This window comes from Lutra lutra, chromosome 7 (genome assembly GCF_902655055.1).
Source record: "Lutra lutra chromosome 7, mLutLut1.2, whole genome shotgun sequence".
NCBI classification, from domain to species: domain Eukaryota; kingdom Metazoa; phylum Chordata; class Mammalia; order Carnivora; family Mustelidae; genus Lutra; species Lutra lutra.
Window position 1 is genome coordinate 47,986,218 of NC_062284.1, and position 23,096 is coordinate 48,009,313.

Sequence of the window (23,096 nt, forward strand, 5' to 3'; positions counted from 1 at the left end):
CTGCTACTCACTCCTGGGGTTACTTGTTTTAAGCCTTAATTTTCCTCACACCCCTTCTGATTAAACTCCCCAATCCCCGCCCTCCCTTACCCCCACCCCGCGGCGACCCAAAGTTAGTAACGCCTACATGAGGTCACAAGTGACGATTTAATTACCTCCTCTGCTTAGCTGACCCTCACTTCCGCGGCCCGTCACTCTGCCCTCCCCTCGGCACCCCCCCCCCCCCCCCCGGGCCCCGCTGCGGGAGCTCTTGAGACCTTCCTGCGCACGCGCCACTGCGCCCGGGGGCTCTCGCGCACTCGCGCGGCGCCCCCCGGGCGTCCCCGCCGCTCGCCCCGGGGCGCGGGCGCGCGCGCGCTCCGGCGGTCCCGCCCCCAGCGGCGCGCGCCCCACGGTCGCCGAGGAGCGGGAACGCGAGCGAGGCCGGCCATGGAGCCCCTGCGGAGGGCCCACGAGGCCGCGCTCCGGCTGCTGCTGTGCGGGCCCTGGGCCTCGGGCGCCGCCTCCCGCCCGAAGCCTCGCGCCTCGGAGGTGCTGACACGGCACCTGCTGCAGCGGCGCCTGCCGCACTGGACCTCCTTCTGCGTGCCCTACAGCGCCGTCCGCAACGACCAATTCGGCCTCTCGCACTTCAACTGGCCCGTGCAGGGCGCCAACTACCACGTCCTGCGTACGGGCTGCTTCCCCTTCATCAAATACCACTGTTCCAAGGCCCCCTGGCAGGACCTGGCCAGGCAGGATCGGTTCTTCACAGCGCTCAAGGTCGTCAACCTGGGTGAGTGGCCCGGGCCGGTGAAGGACGCCCCGCTGACAATGGGATCAGTTTGCAAAGCACGCTGACAAACGACGCTCAGAGGCCGAGACCCCGGCCCTAGGTTAGGCCACAGCAATGCCGGGGAGCCCTGCCTCGGCCCCGCACAGGCTCGCCCGGGCGCACGGGCTCACCACGTTTCTCCCGGAGCTGTTGGGTTTCCCAGACTCTGCCTCCGCGTCCCACCCACTCTGGCCTTGGCCCTAGTATTTGGATCTCCGCACCCCCCACCTCCCCATCCCTAACCCCTCGCGTAGGTGCTTGTCGCGGCTGAGCAGTTGCTACTGAGTCGTTCCCTGGAAAGTAGGGCTTTTAAGTACCAGACCTGTATCGAGAGACCACACGGCGTCACCCCTAGGGAGGAGGCATTCTTTCCATCCTCACCTACCGCAGCTCTTGACTGGGAGAACCCCAACATTGGGAGTAAGAATGAGGGTGTAAGGAAACGACCCCACTGGAGAGTGGCTCTGAAATTAAGAAATCTTACAGCATGGCAGGATTCGTTCCCATGACCATCATTTTCTTGGGTGCATTCATTATTATGAAAACTGCAACTACTTTCTGAGTTTCATTGTTTTCTTTATATAAAATCCCAGCAAGTGCGTTTTACTAAAAGCACTAAAGGTTTTCAACAGTCATATCAGCTTCCTAAAGTCCTAGGCCTAAAAGGTACCAAAGTCTTCTGCCTCTTTAATATTTCTGTGTTTTCATGGTAATGTTGTAATTCCGATTGTATTTACTCTTGTTGGATGCTTCTTTTCTTTTGGCTAGTGACGGAAGAGGCATGAACATTGACATAGGTATATCGTTTGTATCTTTATCGAGAGGCCTCAAGATGTTTTGAGCCTATTAATAGGTAATATCACTTTGATCCAGATTTTAGTAATTTGAAATCTAGATGTGGGAGCTGAACCCTGTTACCCAATCGGTTTTTTTAAACCAGAGTTAAAGCTAAACCCCTGTGTACATGCACTGGTATTATATAATCTGATGGATCATTAAATTTATATATGGTATTTATGTATTTTTGCTTATAATAATTCCCATATGTCAGTCATGGGATTTTTGAGCCATTGATCTACTGGGACTGCCCTGGGTTCAGTCCAACAAGGAGGAGATTATTTAGCAATGCGTAATTCTTTAAAATCTTGTATATTTGGCTGATGGAATACATAGAGCATGCCCACTAATTTTGAGGTTGGTTTGAAGCTGAAGGGTAAGCTCACTTGGAAGATGTGATTCAAAATTATTTGGAAAGACTAGAGTGATAAATTGATTCAGGAAGAACTTTTACTGTTTTCAGAATTAGAAGCAGTCATTCATCCCAAATGTAAAGAGTAACAGGTTAGGAAGAGTATAGTTGGAGGATAATAGGTAAACCATGAGCCAAATGCCTTTTAAAGAGTTTTTATTTAAAACTTAACACTTTTAATAACACCTTAATAATTAGGGGCTTCTTTTTTAAGTATAGATAGAAAGAAATCCAGAGAAAATTAGAATACCCAGAACATTCTCACACAAAGAAGTGAAACACTTTGAGGAAAGAAACAATAGTTATATTTCCTTTATGTGGAAGAGAAGCCTGAAGACTGATTCAGTTGTCTTTTGAAAATTCTAAAAATCCTGCCTACATGGGAATAAGAGTTTTAATTTAAACAAAAAGGAAAAGTTTCTGCTCATGCATGCTTTAATACAAATTGGCTTTTATTCTCTTTATCAAAGGGAATTTTTTTCCTGGACTTTTTAAACATTAGTGTATTTACCAATTTGGTAATGTTTATTTTGTATTTTTGTCTTAAGGTAGGGAATTAGATAATAGATTCTTTTCTGTTCTGTGATGTACAGTTGCCCCTCTGGATCATCTAGTTCCTATTCTATTAATAAAAATACCTAGGATTTTATTCCTCTTATTCTCTTCTAAATTAATAATTATCTGAGTAATCCATTTTTCCATTTTGTAAATAATAAAGATTTCTCTTTTACCATTTGTTCCCTTTCTCCTCTGCCTTCCCTTCCGTGGAAGCTGACATTTTACTGATGGTTTATCAGTCTGGGTGTCCTGCTGGGAAGTAGATTGAGATTTAAGAAAAGCAACTTACCATTGGAATGAATGGGTAATCGGAGGCTTGCTAAGAAGTTCTAATTTTTTTTAAGTGCTTAATTTGACAATGGTTTACCTACTGTTCAGCTGACTCAGAATGAATTATTATGCAAAGAACTGACTTTCATGTTCATTTTGATGTTCTGTTTCAGTCTGGGAAAAATTTAATATCTCATGGAATTTTATAGACTTCATAGCATATGTGCTATACATAAAGAAAATTATTTTTTTAATGTTTAAATTATATAAGTGGCAAATCTTCTCATTTTAGCCTGACTGCATTAAATAGACTGCAGGAAAAAAAAATACAGAATTTCTGACTCCTGTATCACAACCCCATCCCCTATAAAACAGCATCAGTGATAGTGGTTCCTAGCTGTTTCTTAATAAGAGATAATGTAGTTACTATAAGCTAGTAATCTTTGGTGAGTTCTCCATTTTAGCTGGAAAATACTGACCATTGATTTATGTGGTTTTTAAAACATGTCAGTGTTTTAACTGAAAACTGATAAGTACTGTAAAACAAGATTTCAGTTTTACCAGCCATTCCTTAAATTTATATCATTAGCATTGGTTTAAAAGGCATATTTTATATATTTTACTGTCAGTATATTTAGAAATTAATAATTGTTTCTAGAACTCAGTTCTTCCTCCATTGATTTTCAGCTTTCACGTTGTGATACTGTATCTTTTTTTTAAGATTTTATTTATTTATTTGACAGGCAGAGATCACAAGTAGGCAGAGAGGCAGGCAGAGAGAGAGGAGGAAGCAGGCTCCTCACTGAGCATAGAACCCGATGCGGGACCCTGGGATCATGCCCTGAGCCGAAGGCAGAGGCTTTAACCCACTGAGCCACCCAGGCGCCCCGTGTTACTGTATTTTAAATTTATTTTTTATTTCAACTTCATCTTCACTCACTTCTGCCTGTTTTCTTGTCCACTTCCCTACCCATACTCCCTTTACCTTTTTTTTCTTTTTGGTAAGTTGGTTTATGTTGCTAGTTTTTGTGGGTTTTTTGGTGGTATTGTCTTGAAGCCTTTAGAGATTCTTTTGGGTGTTACCAAGGCAAAGAAGGCAATATACTGTCAAAGATTTCATGAGAGTTCCAGGGAACCCTGGGATAGTGACAAGCTGTGACCCAGCATATTCCTAAAAATAGAGGGGCCAGGATGAATGGGCATTTTTGCCTGTTCTCATTGCCAGCTAGTGACGCTTCTCCTGATTAATCTCTGGCATCACAGTGGTTGGAATGCAGCTTCAGGGGAAAAGCCCAAAGTAGTCCAATGCACTTACACACTCAAAACGAGCATAATACAGCAAATATATTCTTACGGAAAATTTTTTAAAAATCTAGCAAAAGGATTAGTCATGAGCATGGGGCTTCCCTATTAACTAGAAAGAGGGATTTTCCAAATGTACAGCTCTTCTTTTAAATTGTCATTTTTCTGCCCAATTCCTACACGAGAACAATAAAGTTAGTATTTGTGTGGCACATACAATATATGCCTGTGGTTTTACACATGTTTTTAGTATCTTAATAGTCACTGATTTTAAATAAGTGCCTTAAAAAAGATAGGAACCGTGAAAGTTTATTCTGTGTCCAGTCTAGTATCATATGCATGAGCGTTTAATCCATTATCTCTGGCTAGTATATGTTTGGTTTCCTGCATCACAAATGGCCACTGATCACAACTGTAACAGCAAAATCTTATCAAATGGAAATACTCCAAAGGAGAAACATGTTGTTGGAGTCTACTGTATACCTATTTCAAATAGGTTAAAACAAGATTGTTTTCAAATCAGTTGTAAACATACTCATGGGAGTATTTCTCATACCTGTTATACTAAAATCTTCCTTAGAATTAGGGTTTGCCTCAGGTTTTGAAGACAGCTACTTGACCCAGTTTCTTTTAAGTTGTGCAGAAAATTACTTTAGCCATCAGTGTTACTGTTTGATGTAAAGCACAGTAAAGTCGTCCTAGTAATTTGAGCTCAAGGCCACTAATCTGGAGCATCTACAACTAAATTCATGAATATTCTGTTTGCTTATTTGTGAAAAGAATATAGAATCACTTCATAATTACTTGGAAGTGATGAATTAGTGCTTTGAATTAAAATTTAAACCAGCCTTATCTACAGTTTTAAAAATCTTCTAGGCTCACACACTTGCTTCCCTATTCCACAAACTGATGAAATTGAGCTCTTAGATAATTAGAATCAGTCTGTACTCCTATCTTTATATTTTCATAACTTTACAATTTGTTGACATTGCGGAAGAGTTGTCTGTGATTTATACCATGACAAATACATGGATGCATGATTAATTAATAAGCATTGATGTTCATAAATAACATATTCGTTTGTTTTCTAGGTATTCCAACCTTATTATATGGACTTGGCTCCTGGTTATTTGCTAGAATCACAGAGACTGTACAGACCAGCTATGGACCAGTAACAGTTTATTTTCTAAATAAAGAAGATGAAGGTGCCATGTATTGAAGGTGTGCCTCGGAGAACATAAATATCAGTGGATTTTGTGTGTATGTGCAATGTTTATTTTTGACCCTTTAAAATAAAACTTTTGCAAACACCTTTTTCTTTCTATGGTGTCGGGTTCTTTAAGATGAATCATTGCCCTCAAGAGGCAAAGCTTTTCATATGTTGTTACATATTGCACACTCGGTTTAGCCAGTGGGAGCTACAGATGCATGAAGCATATACCAATTTTTTTCCTAGAATTGGGTTAAATTACAGATAAATGATGATTATAATATGTATATATTCTATAGTTAGGTGTTAGCAGTTCAAATCGACTCTTTGAAGAGAAAATGGAGACACCCACACAAAGAAGGAAGGTGGAAAAAAATCTTTTGTAGGACACTGGGAAAAGAAGTAGAGGATTTTAGGATATATATGGAGCTAATATCATTGGCAATTCCAAAACTGATGGATTTTAACTGTAATCTGAAATCTAAACCATTCAGCTGCTAGGATTTTCAGTGGGTATGTCTTAAAGCCTTTGTGCCATTTACTTGGATGAGAGGTCTAGATGTAATGTTGAAACTTCTTACTGCCTAAACATCCAACACTATACTACTTTCTAAAAAATAATGACTCTGGTTAATGTAAATGTACCAAGATGATGAAATTAAGACTTACTAAGAGTTAAAATAGCATGCTGATAAAGCTGTAAGAACAATTAAGATCTGGAAAGACTCAGAAGAATAAATTTGGTGTCTGTTTATAAAAGCAATTAGCTGAAATGGTACATATCCATACACTTCTTGGCGATGAGAAATGGGCCGAAATTTTAAAGACCTGATGGCAGTTTTGTGTTAAGATTTTATTAAGCTAATTGCATTTTTGAAAGGAAAGTCATTTAAAAAAATTTATCTTTGGGGGTGGTTACAAAATACCCAGACGAATGGTAAATTTCAGAAATTTAGAGTAATTTAGGGAGAACTAAGTAGAACTATTTAATTTCTAAACCAATGGGTGTTTAAGATTTATGATCTCTCCCATAATTACAAACATGCATTATATATCATTTTATGTTAATGTGTTGCTGGTACTCTGCAACATTCACACATTATTGTAGCAAAATATTTTATAAAATACAATCTAGCCAGCATTTGGGTGATTGCTTCTGGCAAATCAGTTGAGAAAGTGAGTGGCAGAGACTGAGGTGAAAATAACAGAATAAAGTAATACAAACTAAATTCGTTAAAGGTAGTTGCTTTCAACGAGCTGCAGAGAGTGAGCTGTTCTTCACATATATGTAGTGTTCACTTGTCTAAGAGCAATTCTAACACTTTAATCAAAGAAGTACTTATGCCAATATATTTAGTCCAGAAGAACATACTTGACACTAGTTAAATGAATGGCTTACACAGAGGAGATAGTGTTACATTAAGCTTCATTAATAATAAAACTGACTATTAGCATTTTGCAAGGAAGGCTAGAACTGATTTCCCCTGTAATGGGCAAAGTTAAATAACTATAGCTCATAAGTTTTAAGTCAAACACTGCTCATTCACTGCTGCTGGTCTTGTCAATACTTGCCGTAAAGGTTTGGTCCCAGCACAAAGCTGATAAAATGGTTTTTAATTACCAGACTATAAATACAGCTTTTCAGTAGAGTTGCACTTCTTTTCACACTGGCCCGTTTGATTTCTGATAATTTGTACTGCTGACTCTGCTTACCTGTTTTTCAATAGCTACAGTCAGTGTGACTTCTTATCCATATGGTGATAGGTAGTCTCCTTGGAGAAGATCTTTGACAAACTACCCTATTGATCTCTGTAATTCTCTGCTGCTTGCAGCATTAAATAGAGCCTTGATTTCTTGTCTCGTGCACTCGCTGTGTAACAATTAAGCAAATGTAATATTTTCTTGTATTACATGAAAATCAATAGACCTTTTGCTCTCATGGAGTTGATCATGGTGAAGGATGAATCAACGATGGCTAAGCATGGTTCAAATATTAAAATATCATTCCTTGGATTTATTAAGTCTTAACAGTGAAACTTTTAGTCCAAAAACTCTCCCCATTGAACAGTAATGCTTAAGTTTTTCCTTTAAAGTTGAATACGACATGGAAGCATTGTAGCCTAATGGGGATAAAATATAAATGCTAGGAGCCAGGCGATTAATTCTATTTTTAGTGTTAGTCCTGCATTACTTTTCGACTTCAAGCTAATAACTCTACTCCTTTGTGTCTTAGTTTTTTTCTACCTGTAATCTGAGAACGAAACAAGAAACCTTTCTACTTTCAAATGTATGATAAATATGCTTGTAAGCAAATGTCAGTTTCATGTCAGTAAAAGCTGGCTTTGTGAAGGACTTCCTTAATGAAAGTATTTTAAAATAACGGAGAGGAAGAAAGGAAGAGACAAACTGAGGCATTGTACGTGTGCCTGGGTGAGAGTGGATTATGCCTGAGGTGGTAGGCACGGTTCTGAGTTGACCCTCCCATTCTGGGAATAAGGAATATTCTTTCTTTTTTTTTTTTAATTTAATTTTTTTTTTCAGTGTTCCAAAATTCATTGTTTATGCACCACATCCAGGAATATTCTTAGTTGACAAAACAATCAAAAACAGCTTTTCTACCAATGCTTTTTTGATGGGATTTTGTCTTTAAAAAAATCTAGGCCAAACTATTTTTTAATGAAGATGAGTGTTAGTATAAAATTTTACAAATCTTCTATTGATTGTTACTTCTACACAAATCAATTATCAAGTACTAGAAGAAATTTTTGGTCAAAATGTTTAGTTTCTGCGTGAACTGTTAACCACCATAAAGATACAGTAAGAACTGGGGGCATGAAAGAGGTGGCTAAAAAAAAAATCCCTAGTTTCTCAGTCCTAATGTCTTTTTTTTTTTTTTTAAGATTTTATTTATTTATTTGACAGATAGGGATAACAAGTAGGCACAGAGGCAGACAGAGAGAGGAGGAAGCAGGCTCCCTGCTGACCAGAGAGCTGGATGTGGGGCTCGATCCCAGGGCCCTGGGATCATGACCTGAGCCGAAGGCAGAGACTTTAACCTACTGAGCCACCCAGGCGCCCCAGTCCTAATGTCTTAACATAGCAAAATGACAAGTAGTTATTTCTTTTGTCAAACATACTTGGTCAATGATATTTTGCTAATTGTTGACTTCAGTAAAAAATTGAAACACTTGGGGCGCCTGGGTAGCTCAGTGGGTTAAGCCTCTGCCTTCAGCTCAGATCATGATCCCAGAGTCCTGGGATTGAGCCCCACATCAGGCTCTCTACTCAGCAGGGAGCCTGCTTCCTCCTCTCTCTCTCTGCCTGACTCTCTGCCTACTTGTGATCTCTGTCTGTCAAATAAATAAATAAAATCTTTAAAAAAAAATTGAAACACTTGTAATTATTAAAAACCATACATATTTCTTTTGCAATGTACATTTTATTTCTTGTCATATTTATATTCACTCAAAACTATAAGCAAGAACATCTGTAATGCTTCATGAAATAGCTCTTAATTCTGTTAAAGAATGAATGATGTTGAAATGGGTGAGGTGACATTAAGACAGGGATCTTGGTTGCATTTCATTTAAAAGCTAATGCAGATAACAGAAACCTTATCCTAAAGCCAGTAGATCAGGTATCCACTTTTTTTTCAGCACTTACCATTCAAACGGTAATGATGTTTGAGGGCATCTTAACCTAAACAAGTACTTAACATTACATTTCACCTGGGTCAACAGTCTAGGGTATCAAAGTTAAACTGTGTTACTGTAAATTAATGGAAAATGTAACTGCACTTTGCTGAAAGATCAATGTCCAATAAAGGCTGCACAATCAAATCTTGTTGCAATGATTGAGGTCTTTAATTGCCTTTCAAAGATAAGGTGGTAATCAACATAGCTTTAACTGATTTTTTTACTAGTTCAATTACATGCTAATGACTAGTGCCAAGTCAGAATCTTTAACTACTTATACTTATTAAATCTTATGTTAGTAATGAAAAATTACTTTAGCTACACGATCGATAGAACACAAATCTTAATTACTATATTTCACTTTTATACTATTTTATATGCTTGACAAATGTTTCACAAGAGCTTTCCCAACAGTAAGAAGTGTTATTAGTAGTGACCATGGTCCACAGAGTATTTTTGTAATATAAATTAGAGAAGAGTTGTTGAGAAAAATTTTTTTCTTTAAATGAAAATGTGGCTAAAATAGTTCCCACTGACACAAATTTGGCCATCCAACTACTTCTCAGAATTCTGTTCTGCTAATTGAGAATATATTTAATACAACTGGGATAAAATAAATCCAGATTGTTTTTAGTGTGTTTCTAAAAGTTCACTTAGTTTTCTAGTAAAGAAATTGATTTTGTGTAGAGCCTGCTATAAAATTCTCCTATTTGGGGAAAGGATAAGTTAGTAAAGGGAAATGAAAAATGAAAAAAATAAGTTGGACTTCATCAAAATTAAAAACTTTTGTGCTTCAAAGGATACTATCACGAAAATGAAAAACCAGCTGATGGTATAAGAGGAAAATATTTGCAAATCATGTATCTGAAAGGGGACTTATAGCTAGAATAATAAAGAACACTTATAACTCAAAAACACAACTGAAAAATAAATTTTAACAGGTATTTCTCCAAATAAGAAATACAAATTTTTGCCATGAAGCACATGAAAAGATGTTCAACATTAATTGTTAGGGAAACGCAAATCAAAACCACAATGAGAGACTACTTTGTACCTCCTAGGACAGCTATAATCACAAAGACAGATGATACCAAGTATTGCCAAGGATGTGGAGAAATTGGAGCCCTCGTGTTATCAGCAGGAGTGTAAAATGATACAACAACTTTGGGAAAGTTTGGCAGTTCTTCAAAATATTAAGCATTAACTGACCATATGACCCAGCAATTCTATTCCTAGGTATATACTATAGAGAATTGAAAACATATGGTAACACAAAAACTTGTACAAAAATGTTCATAGCAGCATTTTTCACTCTACCTCAAAACTGATAGCCACTAATTGATGAATGAATCAATAAAATGTGGCAAGTTCACACAATGGAATATTAGTCAAAAAAAGGAATGATGGGCCCATAAACATGACAGCATTGATGAAGCTTGAAAACATCATGCTAAGTGAAAGAAGCCAGAAGTATGACCTGATTTCATTTATGTGAAATGTCCAGAACAGGCAAATCTACAGAGCCAAAGTGAATTAGTGATTGTCTAGGGATGGGGAGGTTGGGAGAAAATGGGCAGTGACCGGTCATGGGTATGGGTTTTCATTTTGGGGTGATGAAACTGTTCTAAAATGGATTGTGGTGATGGTTGCACAACCCCGAGACTATACTCAAACCACTGAATGGTATATTCTAAATGGAGGACTGTGTGGCATGTGAATTATCTCTGGATGAAACTGTTAAAAAATTAGTCACGAGGAGAGGAGAAATGGGCAGTTAGTATTTAATGTGCTATGGTTTCAATTTTGCAAGAAGAACAAAGGTCTGGAGCCTGTTGGTACCAATGGTTGCACAATGATGTGAATGATAACCTGACTGTATCTAATACCACTGAACTGTACACTTAAAAAAGTTTAACATGCTGCAGTGCCTGGGTGGTTCAGCGGGTCGAGTGTAGGACTCGGTTTAGGCTCAGGTCTTGATCTCCAGTCATGGGATCCAGTCCTGTGGCCAGCTCTGTTCAGCACTGGGTCTGCTTGAGATTCTCTCCCCTACCCTCTCTCTGCTCCTCCCCAAGCATGCGCTCCCTCTCTCTCTCTCTCGAATAAATAAAATCTTTTTTTAAAAAACGATTAACATGGTAAATTTTGTATGATATGTATTTTACTACAAATAAAAATAATTTTTGAAATTTAGTAAAGGATTTAATGTTACTGTAATGAAATACAACTGATTGTATGATTTCTATAGAAAGTTACTGAATTTAGAAAAATTACAGATTAAAAGAGGTAAAACATGTTAATATCATTTTATACATTGCAGTCTAAGAATTTAAAAAATTTTAATTATGAAGCCTAGTTTTAATTAAGCAGATGAAATCTCATTTGGGATCATTTTTAGTAGCATTAAGGATATACTTTTATATCTTTATTATATACTTGTATTCCGAAACTAATACAATTTTGTAGGTCAATTATTCTTCAACATAAAAATACACACACACATGCATAAAGAGATGTGTTGTTTTAAAAAGATGTACTTGGTTTGAGATTATTTAAGATAAGACCAAAGAAAAGCATTAAAATGTTAGTAAATGAAAATATCCTCTTTTAGATCCTAGTTGCTGGGTGAAGAATATTAGCTACTACGAGTACGAGGTGTTATATAGTATTGCTTATAGCTATTTTAGTTGCACTTATATCATTTTAAATACAGTTTATGAACATTGTACTACTCCATTATATTATTAATTTATCTTCAGTGATATTTATAGTATCAATTTAAAAGCAATAAAACTTCATGAAAAGTAGCTTAAACACAAGGATTTTGATAAACAAAAGCTTCCAGTTTTTAAAAGCAAATCATGGAAGCTGTACTTCTTAGGGAAGATTTGAAGTTTTTGTATTGTTGTTGATGATAGAATTATGAACCTTATAAACTCAGTATTTTTTAGTTAACCTAAATACATAAATCTATTTGAATTCATCTTATGAAAAGAGATATGTCATTAGATATATGATCATTATATGTTTTAGTGATTCATGGACCTTGTTACATACATGCTTTGTAATGTATGAATTATTTAGTAAGAAAAATCACAATAATTTTGTTGTTACTCAAAAATTTATGGGTTGGCAGAAACAATTATGCAGCCCCTGAAGCTGGAATGTTAAGGTAACATCATTAACACTACGTAGTATGATTTTTTTAGTAGTTGCTTGACATAACCTTTACTGCTTCTGCTAGAATATATCAGTAATTTTATAACAATCTGTCTGTAAACAGCACATTGAATTTATTAACCACAAAGTGATTCATTTTACTCTATTTTCATACAAGTGCGTAATTTAAAATCAGACCTAAAAAAGTTGTCTACCCAAACCCTAAAGGAAGAATAAAAAAATACAAAATGAAAATCAATATCCCAATAAATAGATAAAAAAATTTTTTAATTTTAACTCCATTTAATAAAAGTGGATATTTCTACTTCAAAAAATGAATATGTTTAAGAAGTGAATGAAAATCCATAAAGATAGGAGATTATCTCATAAGCTTTCTTTACGCATGATATTAAGGCCCTTGCTGTGAGATGAAGCCAAAATTGTAGTTTCTTATGCTTTCAAATCTCCAAATATCTAAAATGAAGGAACCAAGAATTTTAAAGTTGGAATAAAAATCTAAGTAGTGTCACCTAATTTTAGATTACATTTAAAAATCAACAGTCATTCATTCATCCTCCATACACTTTTGCATTGACCACACTGAAGGCAAATTTTAGTAATTTTACTTGTCAACAAAACCTAGTAGTTCTGAATCTACGTACAGGGTCCGTTCAAGCCATAATGAAAAAAAAAAAAAAAAAACAGTTTCTGTACACAGCTGGATGAGAACTACACCTTACTAATTTTGTATTTGCAGTATTTATCATATAATGAAGACTCTGTGTGGAATGAATGTGTGATATTCAAGATTAAAAAGAAAACTTGTCTTCATCTTTAAGAGCTTCAAAAAAAGGATACATACCTGGAGATCATATGAATTATTTGCAAGAAAAGCAACAAGTTTTAAAATACCTCACACGTAATGAATTAACATACACGGTTCTATGTATACTGAAAAACAAAACGTGAGCTATATTTTGTTTGTCAATATAAAGAAAATAATACAGATATATTTAAACAATGAAAAGAGAGAAGTAATGTGGCTTAAATGATTTGTAGGAACACCAGCCTACTCTATCTAAAGGAAAATGGAGGGCTGCCTGGGTGGCTCAGTCAGTTAAGCATCTGCCTTCAGCTCAGGTCATGATCTCAGGGTCCCGGGATCCAGCTCTGCATCGGGCTCTCTGCTCAGCGGGGAGTCTGCTTCTCCCTCTGCCTGTTGCTGCCCCTGCTTATGTTCTCTCTCTTTGTCAAATAAATAAATAAGATCTTTTTTAAAAAGTAAAGGAAAATGTATTACGTAGAAATTCAATCTAATGACATTTTAAATTAATAAATTAATTCATTTTAGAGCATCTACCATCTATGTACCTGGCACATGGTGGTGCCCCACGAACATCTGTTGAACTGTCATTTCCACTCCTGCATGAGTGCTGGAATTGTTCCCACTGTTATTTTCTCTTCCTGCCGAAACAGGAGAGAGTAGACTTTCCTGTCACACTTTCAGGGATTTATCTGTGCTCATTTTTGTTCATGCCTCTTTATATTCTTCTTTTTTAAAAACTTCTGAGCAGGAAGCCTGATAAAGGACTTGATCCCAGGACCCAGAGAACACGACCTAAGCCAAAGGCAGACACTTAACTGACTGAGCCACCCAGGCACCTGTGAAATTATTTCAGATTTACAAAAAAATTGCAAAGGTATTACAGAATTCCTATATATCCTCGCGCAGATTTCCCTAATGTTAACCCCTTACCTAAAACTGAGTTGTTAAAACTAAGAAGTCAAAGAAGTCAACATTGTGTATTATTACTAACTGAACTGCAGAGTACACTAGTTTTTCATTATTGTTCTTTTCCTGTTTCTGGATTCCACTGAGGAATCCAGTCATCATGTCTTCTTAGTTTTCTCAGGTTTGTGACAGTGACTTTTGTGTGTGTGTGTGTTTTATGACCTTGACAGTTTTTTTTTAAAGATTTTATTTATTTGTTTATGTATTTATTTATTTTATTTGACAGAGAGAGATCACAAGTAGGATGAGGCAGGCAGAGAGAGAGAGGGGGAAGCAGGCTCCCCACAGAGCAGAGAGCCCGATGTGGAGCTTGATCCTAGGACCCTGAGATCATGGCCTGAGCCGAAGCCAAAGGCTTAACCCACTGAGCCACCCAGGCACCGTGACAGTTGTTTTTTAAAAAAGGATTTTATTTATTTATTTGAGAGAGAGAGAGAGAGTGAGAGAGCACGAGGTGGGGGAGGGTCACAAGGAGAAGCAGACTCCCCACCAACTAGAGAGCCTGACATGGGGCTCAATACTGGGACTCTGGGATTATGACCTGAGCCAAAGGCAGATGCTCAACTGACTGAGCCACCCGGGTGCCCCAACCTTGACAGTTTTAAGGGCTTGTTAGGTACTTTGTAGAATGTCCCTCGATTTGGGTTTGTCTGATGTTTTTCTCATGATTAGATTGGGTCTGAGTTTTGGGGGAAGACCATGGAGGTCAATTGCCCTTCTGACTGCCTCATATTAGAGAGCACATGATACCAACATGACTTATTACTGGGGATGTTAAGCTTGATCACTTGGTTAGAATGGTGTCTGCTAGGTTTCTCCCCTGGAGAGCTCCTGTTTTTATCCTCTGTTCTCATCATATTCTTTTATTTATTTATTTTTATTTTTTAGAGCAAGAGCGTGTACGTGTGCACATGAGGGGAGTGGGAGAGAGAGAACTTTCAGCAAGCTCCACCCCCAGCACCGAGCCCAGGATGGGGCTTGATCTCATGCCTCTGAGATGATCTGAGCTGAAAGTAGGAGTGGGATGCTTAACTGACTGAGCCACCAAGGCGCTCCATGTCATATTCTTTTGAATCAAAACTAATCAACAAGTATTTGAGTGTTATTTATAATGGCCCACAGTAAGCCCTGAAGGAGATAAGTGGAATTCTCAAGCAGAGGAGGGGATCAATATTTGCTATAAAATGTGTGGTTCATTGGGAGTCCGTAATGACGGTCATGGTGGCAAAACAAAGGAGTAAATGAGGTTTAAGACAGGCAAGGAATGCTCACGGAAGGTGCATTCCTATTATGCAATTCACCTTGCCTTCAAAATACATTCATTCGCTCAACAGATGTCATTAAAATGCCTACTGTGTGCCAGCTACTATTTTAGGTGCTAGGGACATGGCAGCGAATATAGACACATACAGTTCCCCTCCCTCATTATCTTATAGTTTATGGAGAAACAGACAAATGACTGAAACCCGTGATATGTGAGATAGTGATCAGTGCTAGGATCTTGTATCTATTGTGGAGTGGGTTTGGGGCTGGTTTGTAATTTCCACAGTATGTGCTAAAGGAAGGCTGCAGCTAGAAGGGGACATTTAGGTCGAGACCTACAGACTGCGCTCTTCTGGGGAGGGTGTCTATAGGCATTCAGAATGGTCCAGTGTTTGACATACTGTCACAGGCTGTCCTACAATACAGTAGGACAGTCCTACAAAGTAGGCTGTCTTGAACCCCTGGTAATAGAATCATTTACAACAAGGTTGGGAAAGCACTGAATCCACATGTAGCGTGTGCCCAAGCTGACTTCGAGGATTTCGTGTTGTGAGACCTAAAGGTTTCCTTGTCTAAAAGAGAAAAACATGTCGGCAGGGTCTACGGTGCTTCCATGTCTGCTAAGTGTGTTCGAGAAAGGGTTAAGCTTGCTTTCCTTACCAAGGAGCAAAAATCATTGTGAAAGTGTTGAAGGCACAAGCACAGAGTCAGCTAAAAAATTTTTTTTAAAAAGCTGTTTTTGGTAATAAAACACCACCACCACCAAAAAAGATGTGCAGAATGTGAGGCAGTGAGCCACCTGGATACCAGGGCTAAGAGCAATCCATGCAGGGGGAATGGCAAATGCAAAGGCCCTGAGGTGGAATGCCTGATGTGTTCAAGGAACAGTGAGAAGGAGACTGGTGTGAATGAGGGAGAGTGGTAGGAGATGAGACTTGAGGGTCCAGAAAGGAAGCAGAATGTGTAGGGACTTCAGTTTTTACCCTGCACAAGTTAGGAAACCATCTAGAGAATTTTAACCAAAGGAGTGACTTGATTTAACCTTGGTAACTGGGTTGAGAATAGAGTAGTGGCAAAGATGGAAACAAAAGGTTAGGAGACACGTGCAATGAAAGTTTGGACTGGGGTAGCAGCTGTGAAGTGGTAGGAAGCAGTCAGATTCTGGGTTAAGAATTCAAGATTGAGAGCAAGGTAAAAAGAGATGAAAGAAAACCTCTGTGATTTACAATAGCAAAATGTATTTTCATCATTAAAAAAAAATCACTTTACAACATCAACCATAAATAACCCACTTTAAAAATGGGCAAAAGGGGAAGCCCAGGTGGTGCAGTTAAGTGTCCAACTCTTGGTTTTGGCTGGGGTCATGATCTCAGGGCTGTTTGACAGAGCCCTGTGTTGGGATCTGTGCTCAGTACTCAGCATGGACTCTGTTTGAGATTCTCTCTCCCTCTTTCTCTGCCCCTTCTGCTCATGATCTTTCTCTCTCAAACAAATAAATAATTTTTTTTTTTAATGGGCAAAGGGGGGCACCTGGGTGGCTCAGTGGGTTAAGCTTCTGCCTTCGGCTCAGGTCATGATCCCAGGGTTCTGGGATTGAGCCCTGCATCGGGCTCTCTGCTCAGCAGGGAGTCTGCTTCTCTTCCTCTCTCTCTGCCTGCCTCTCTGCCTACTTGTGATCTCTGTCTGTCAAATAAATAAATAAAAAATCTTTTAAAAAAATGGGCAAATGAATGAAATAGATAGCTCCCCAAAGAAGATATAGAAGTGGCCAACAGGCACATGAGAAGATGCTCCGCATCACTAATGACTAGGGAAATGCACATTGAAACCCCAGGGAGATACCACCTAACATCCAAAAGGACGGCTAACATAAAAAATACAGAAGATAACAAGTGTTGGTGAAGATGTGGAGGTATTGGGACCTTCATGCACTGCTGGTGGGAGTGTAAAATGGTGCAGTCATTGTGGAAAACAGTATGGTGGTTCCTTAAAACATTAAAAAGAGAATTACTATATGATCCAGCATTTACACTTCTGGGTATATACCTATCCAGAAAAATTCAAAGTACAAATTGAGTTGGTTTTCCCCATAGTACTATGAATTAAAAAGCCGTTTAACAAATGATAGGTTCATAGAAAATCTCTAGTTTCATGGTCTATTTTCTCAAATAATAGGAAATGAACTTTCAATGAAACGTACAAGGGGGCCTTCGGCACACTGTTTACTTTTCAGGGGACTAAGGGCAATTACAGAATATCAGAATACCTGGAGCATCTGATTAAGTGAATTTCTACCTAAGCTATTAATCTACAATAACTAAAAAGAGATAATGTATCTCCTACACGGACTTTCAAGTTAAATATAAAAGAAAGGCAGAGAAAAATACGCACAACATTTTTTGGTATTATACTGAAATTAATAAACATTTAAATTATTTGTCCTCTCGAGTGAATAAACTATCTAAGTGTTAGGGGGAAAATGTCACTCCTCTCCCACTGAATTTATATAAAATTCAGCACCCAAAGTAAAGCGGCATGTGCACCTTCATTAGGTGATTATGGACAAACCTACAGGTTGCAATTTGTAAACAAACTTTTATCTAGGCACCATTGATCACCACAATTGTGCACTTTAAAATCTGAGGTTAACAGGCATTTAAAAACAACCCAGGGTTATTGCTACTGCCTGAGATATCATCGATTGCTTAAACATTGCTATCGAGTTGAAAATTTATGGACGAGACTATTTTCTGCAACGACTTATTAAGAGGACATGATGCCACTCCTGCAGCTGATCCCTGACAGTTGAACTCTTGGCGGATTTTTTTTTTAACTGTTGCTTTTGTACAGAGCAGGGCAATTGTGGAGTTTAAAAGAAAGGAATTCATACACTCTTTGCTAATGTTAGTGGAAGACGACCTTCTGCATCTGCGGCGTGGAAGAAGGAAGAGAAAGAGAGAACCACTTTTTGAGTTCTTGCTGATTTGATGCCTTTAACGAGGGTTGGAAAAGGGAAGGAGCTTCACTCGATCGCCGGGGCCGTACACAAGGCGACAAGAAGTCTCCGCGTGGGGAAGCCCTGCAGACCCTCATCCTCCTCCCCGCACTTGGCGCGCACTCACTCCTCAGTCCAGCCCGCCCGGCCGTGGGGGCGGGGCTGGCCGGGAGCTGCCCTCTTCCAACATGGCGCCGCGGGAGGCGGTTCCCTCTCGCCCACTCCCGGGGTTCCGGTGCCGCGCGTTTTGGTTCCGGAGTAACAGTGCCCTCGCCGCGCCTTCCTGCTCCTCCTTCTCCTCCCGCCGCCGCCGCTGCCGCCGCAGCAGAAACGTTCGGCCTGCGGCGGCCGGGGTTGAGCCCGTGCGCGCGGCGCCCTCTGACTCGGGGTGGGGAACAGGACTCGCTCTCCCGTCCTCTGGCGGAAGGCCCTGCCACAGCTCTCGCGTGCTCTGGGGGCCCCGGGGTTCCTTCCAAACAGTCCCCGACTGAGTCCCCTCCAGTCGGGGACCCTCCGCTCTCCACTAAGGAGGAGTGGACACCTGCCGCTCTGCCTCCCTAAAACGGGGTCGTGCCCTCACACCCACACAGAGGGCAGAGAGCTTCACGATCCCGTTTCGCCCAGTTTTCCAATCCAGAACCTTCTGATCTCCGCTAGGTTCTAAGGGCCCCTGCCTCCTGCCCCGTCCACGCTCATAGGGAGGCAGCCCCCGACCCCAGACAGCCTGGGTCTGGCTCGGTCCCTGCGGGCTCCTTCCAGACCACGCCTTCTCTCTACAACGTGTCCGTGTGTCCCCCCCCCCCTCCCCCCGGCCAAGACCCTCTGTGTTCTTTCCCTTGCTCCCCTTGTCACCTCTTGGAGCTCTTGCTTAACCCGGATCCAGTGGGTACCTCCTGCCTCAGGATGTGAGCCCCTGTAACCTGTAATGCTGTGGCTGGCCCTTGGCCCCTTCCATGCCATGGAGAACCAGGTGCTGGTGATTCGTATCAAGATTCCAAATAGTGGCGCGGTGGACTGGACAGTGCACTCCGGGCCGCAGTTACTCTTCAGGGATGTGCTGGTGAGTGGTAATCTCAGTCTCCAAATCCCATTGAGGAGGGCACAGGGATTTGTGGGGTAGATAGCGCCCTAACCACTGAATCTGAGTCTGGTGGCCTGAGCTAGTGAAGGTGGCCATTGCTGGCCTCCTGTGAGGGCAGTTTTATTGCTTCAGCGACAGGCATTGATTAATTGCATGGACTGAAATCTGGCAATTGTGCTGGGCCCTGGGGAAATAGAGATGAATCAGATTGAACCCCTGCCCTCAAGGAGCTCACAGCCTGGACTGGGACCTACACACAGAAGCAACCAAGTGGATGCAGAAAGCTGAGTCTGGAAGTTTTTTCCCCAAGTGTTTCTCGGAATGTCCCTGGCCAGATTCCAGCCATGCCTTTCTACTGAGTTCCCTGAACTTGGCGACTACTGGGGAAAGGGAAACTAGGCAGCTTGAATTTACCATGTTTCAGCAAACCTAAGGTGTCATTGGTTTGAAGATACTATTTTAGGTACCACTCAGAAAGAAAAAAAATACTGCCCGTTAAACTGACCCGCTACACATAAGAAAGTATTCGCCCCATTTCAGAGATGCTAACGTTTGGGGAAAGGGTGTGTCTGGGAATCAATGCAGTGTCATTACTCTCACGATATTTGAATGTATTGCAAAGAAAGTCATGGGATGTGAGAACAGAGTGTAACCTTGGCAGTGGCCTCTTGAAACCTCTTACCTTTTTTGATATAGTTACTGGGGAGTAGTTAGGCAGAATGGCTTTTCCTGTGTTGCTCGTGAGTGGGAGAGTCAGTACCACAACTCAGATTTCCTTACTTAGTAATTTTTTTCCACATGCTGCACTGCCATTTCTCATCTTTTAGCACACATTTGAGATAGCCAGGGTGCACTGTGCCCATTTTATATATTGAGTAATTGAGGCATGAAAAGCAGAACCTAACCCAGAAGCATGTGGCAGGTACGAGATTTTTGGTGCAGCTTACCTGCAAGGTAAGATGGGGTGGAGCAGAGGTTCCTGGTAGGAGGGAGATCTCTGATGTGATTTTTTTTTTTTTTCATAGTCGTAGGTGACTCAATCAAAATTTGATTCCTGTCCCTACATTTTGAATTCTGGATTTCCTGACCACCCAGAACATCACAGATTTTTAGGTGTCTGGACCAGGAGTCCCAAAGCTGGAATGAGCCAGCAACTTCCAGTCTTGTACACCAAATGTTGGCCTTCTCTTTGCTTCTGGAATTCACAAACTCACATGTTTATAGATTTCCTCCCTTATAACAAGGCCCAAACTTTTTAGCATGGTCCTCTAGGCCCTCTAGGCTTACCTGGACCAGCTCCATTTCCACTACACCCCTGGGAGCATCACGTGCTCCAGGTACACAGATCTAACCTTGAGTTCACCCAGGCTGTCTGCACTCCGCCTCTTTCTTCAGCTGGCCAACTCCTACCTGTCGTTCAGAGCCCAGCTTCACTTTTCCTCTACCTTAGTCTTGGCTATGTGCCCATCCTCTGTGTTCGCACAGCTTCATTCCAGCAAAGGTCAGGGGTTTTGTCACAGTTTTGTCTATCTCTTCCACTAAAATGGTAAACTTCTGGAGGAGATGGATGTTTCTGTCTCCCCTCTGTTTCTGGAGCTTTTTAGCATCCCAAAATAATTGTTCAAATATTTCAAAGGGAGTGTCAAAGAAGATGCGTGCAGTTACGGTTTTGTGGGTCAGTCTACTAGGTTTTGAATCTAGAAACAAGGGTTTAATTCCAGGCCGTCCCACTAACTAGCCAAGTCACTGTCTCTTTTAGCCTCAGTTTCCTTACTTGTAAAATAGGGACGATACCTGTCCTCAAGACTTGCAAAGATTAATTGAGATCGTGCCTGTGATGAGAAAGATGTGAGCTTTCTTTCACTTTCCTCTTTTGAAATAACAGAAGGTATTATTTAAAATAGAATGGTGTGGGACACCTGGGTGGCTCAGTGGGTTAAAGCCTCTGCCTTCGGCTCAGGTCATGATCCTGGAGTCCTGGGATCGAGCCCCTCATTGGGCTGTCTGCTCGGCGGGGATCCTGCTTCCCCCTTTCTCTCTGCCTACTTGTGATCTCTGTCTATCAAATAAATAAATAAATAATCTAAAAAAAGATAAAATAGAATGGTGCAATGTTTAAAAACCCAAACTCTGGGCCAAACTCCCTGGGTTTAAATTGCAAGTCTTACCAGACTCACCTGGGGTAAGTGTCTCAGTTCTTCATGTGTTTTAAAAAAAAAAAAAAGTGGAGGGTGGAGGATAAAAATAGTGCCCATCTGACAGAGTAGAAGGACTACTGGAGTTGATATACATAAAGCACTTAGAAACAATCTGGAATGTAGTAAGCGCTTTTATAAGTATTGTTAAAATATAAGGGACAGGGCCTGAGTCTTTTGCTTCTCAGGCATCTCTCAATGATTCCTTGCCTCCAGGCTGACAGGCCTTAAAGTAAACTTTGCACAAACGGTCCCACCATCTAGAGCTCAGAGTGCCATGTGTTTTCACGCGTGCGTGTGCCCACATAAGCCCAGGAGGAGCATGCTTTCTCAGGAAGGCTTGATGAAGGGCTCTTAGCAATGTGTGCTGTGCTCTCTTGCACTCCTGAGAGCAGGCTCTGTGAACTGCGTGCCCGGATCCTGATGGACACCTGTGATCTCTTCTCTAGGGTCATCTTATCTCTTCCTCAAGAAATTGGCAAAAAACCAACAGATACCTCAGCATCTTTGGCTTAGACCCTTAAAATTTAAAGCCCAGTGAAATCTGGGAGCATCCCCTTTATCTAATATAACGCTTCACTCCAGTTTTCAAATGAAGGAGCATGAACCCCAGAGGGGGAAATGCTCAAGCCACACAGCTTGTTTTGGGCTGCACCAGCCACAGAAGCCAGAAGCAGCCTGTGGTCCCTGAGGCATTTGTACCTGAGCGCGTTTTGGACATGGGGTTGTGGTTGAGGGCTCTTGTCACAGCTCCATCAAGCAGCTGGGAGACCTTTGAGAAGTCACCCCACTTCTCTGGGGCTTTGTTCTGCATCTGAATAATTAGGGGCTGGCTGCAGTGTGAAGGAGGCCTACTGGTCTCCGAGGGCAGAGACATTTGGTGATCTGTTTTTCAGCTTTCTGTGTTCTGTTTCTTGTAGAGACAGCCCCCAGTTTTGGTAAGATTGTGCAGGAGATCTCAACTAGGCAGTGGGAGGAGAGAATGTTCCTCTTAATCCTCTTGCTGTTTGAACCCTGTCTCCTAAGTCCCAGCTCAGATTTCCCCTCATCTGTGAAATTTTTCTCTAAACTGAGCCTTTGATTTTTTTCCTGCCTCCTGAGTTAGCAAATACTTGGCTATTTATGTCTTTTGTTTGGCTCTTATCATACTGTGAGTGCCCTTTTGTTACTCTTTTAGGTTTGTCTTTATCTCTGTGACCACACCAGCATCTTCCTGAATCTTACTCTTATGTAGCCGACAGCTTTTGTGATCTTTTTAGTCCAGGCATGTTGTAGATGCTTAATTATACTTTTGATCCATCACATAGTTGATGGATTTATTAAAAGCACAGAGAAGAAAAGGATCAAGAAATGATCACCATAGGGGCGCCTGGGTGGCTCAGTGAGTTAAGCCTCTGCCTTCCACTCAGGTCATGATCTCAGGGTCCTGGGATCGAGTCCCGCATCGGGTTCTCTGCTGGGCAGGGAGCCTGCTTACACCTCTCTCTCTCTCTGCCTGCTTATGATCTCTCTC

The 23,096-nt window shown here is 40.7% G+C and overlaps 2 protein-coding genes and 1 pseudogene across 9 annotated transcripts in view; all 3 read left to right on the forward strand.

Moving 5' to 3' along the window:
- Positions 1-255: 255 nt before the first annotated feature.
- C7H15orf61 (chromosome 7 C15orf61 homolog) lies at positions 256-5,503 on the forward strand. The gene is made up of 2 exons (XM_047739002.1): positions 256-775; positions 5,285-5,503. The coding sequence occupies exons 1-2, from the start codon at positions 430-432 to the stop codon at positions 5,410-5,412; spliced, it is 474 nt and encodes a 157-aa protein (XP_047594958.1). The 5' UTR covers positions 256-429; the 3' UTR covers positions 5,413-5,503.
- A 10,189-nt stretch (positions 5,504-15,692) lies between these two features.
- Positions 15,693-16,192, forward strand: LOC125105272 (60S ribosomal protein L34-like; annotated as a pseudogene).
- Positions 16,193-18,606: 2,414 nt separating this feature from the next.
- The window catches only part of MAP2K5 (mitogen-activated protein kinase kinase 5), a 253,962-nt gene continuing 249,472 nt past the window's right edge, over positions 18,607-23,096 (forward strand). For 2 of the 8 annotated variants that reach the window (XM_047735597.1, XM_047735598.1), the window contains exon 1: positions 18,607-19,367. In XM_047735597.1, coding sequence (XP_047591553.1) covers positions 19,233-19,367 — 135 coding nt within the window. In that variant the 5' untranslated portion in view covers positions 18,607-19,232. The remainder of the gene's footprint in view (positions 19,368-23,096) is intronic. The other 6 variants (XM_047735601.1, XM_047735599.1, XM_047735596.1 and 3 more) reach the window with 5 other exon arrangements.

Coding starts and splice junctions, on each gene's coding strand:
- C7H15orf61 (XM_047739002.1), top strand. CDS start 430: ATGGAGCCCCTGCGGAGGGCCCACGAGGCCGCGCTCCGGCTGCTGCTG. Junction 776..5,284: donor GCTCAAGGTCGTCAACCTGG/GTGAGTGGCCCG, acceptor TTTGTTTTCTAG/GTATTCCAACCTTATTATAT.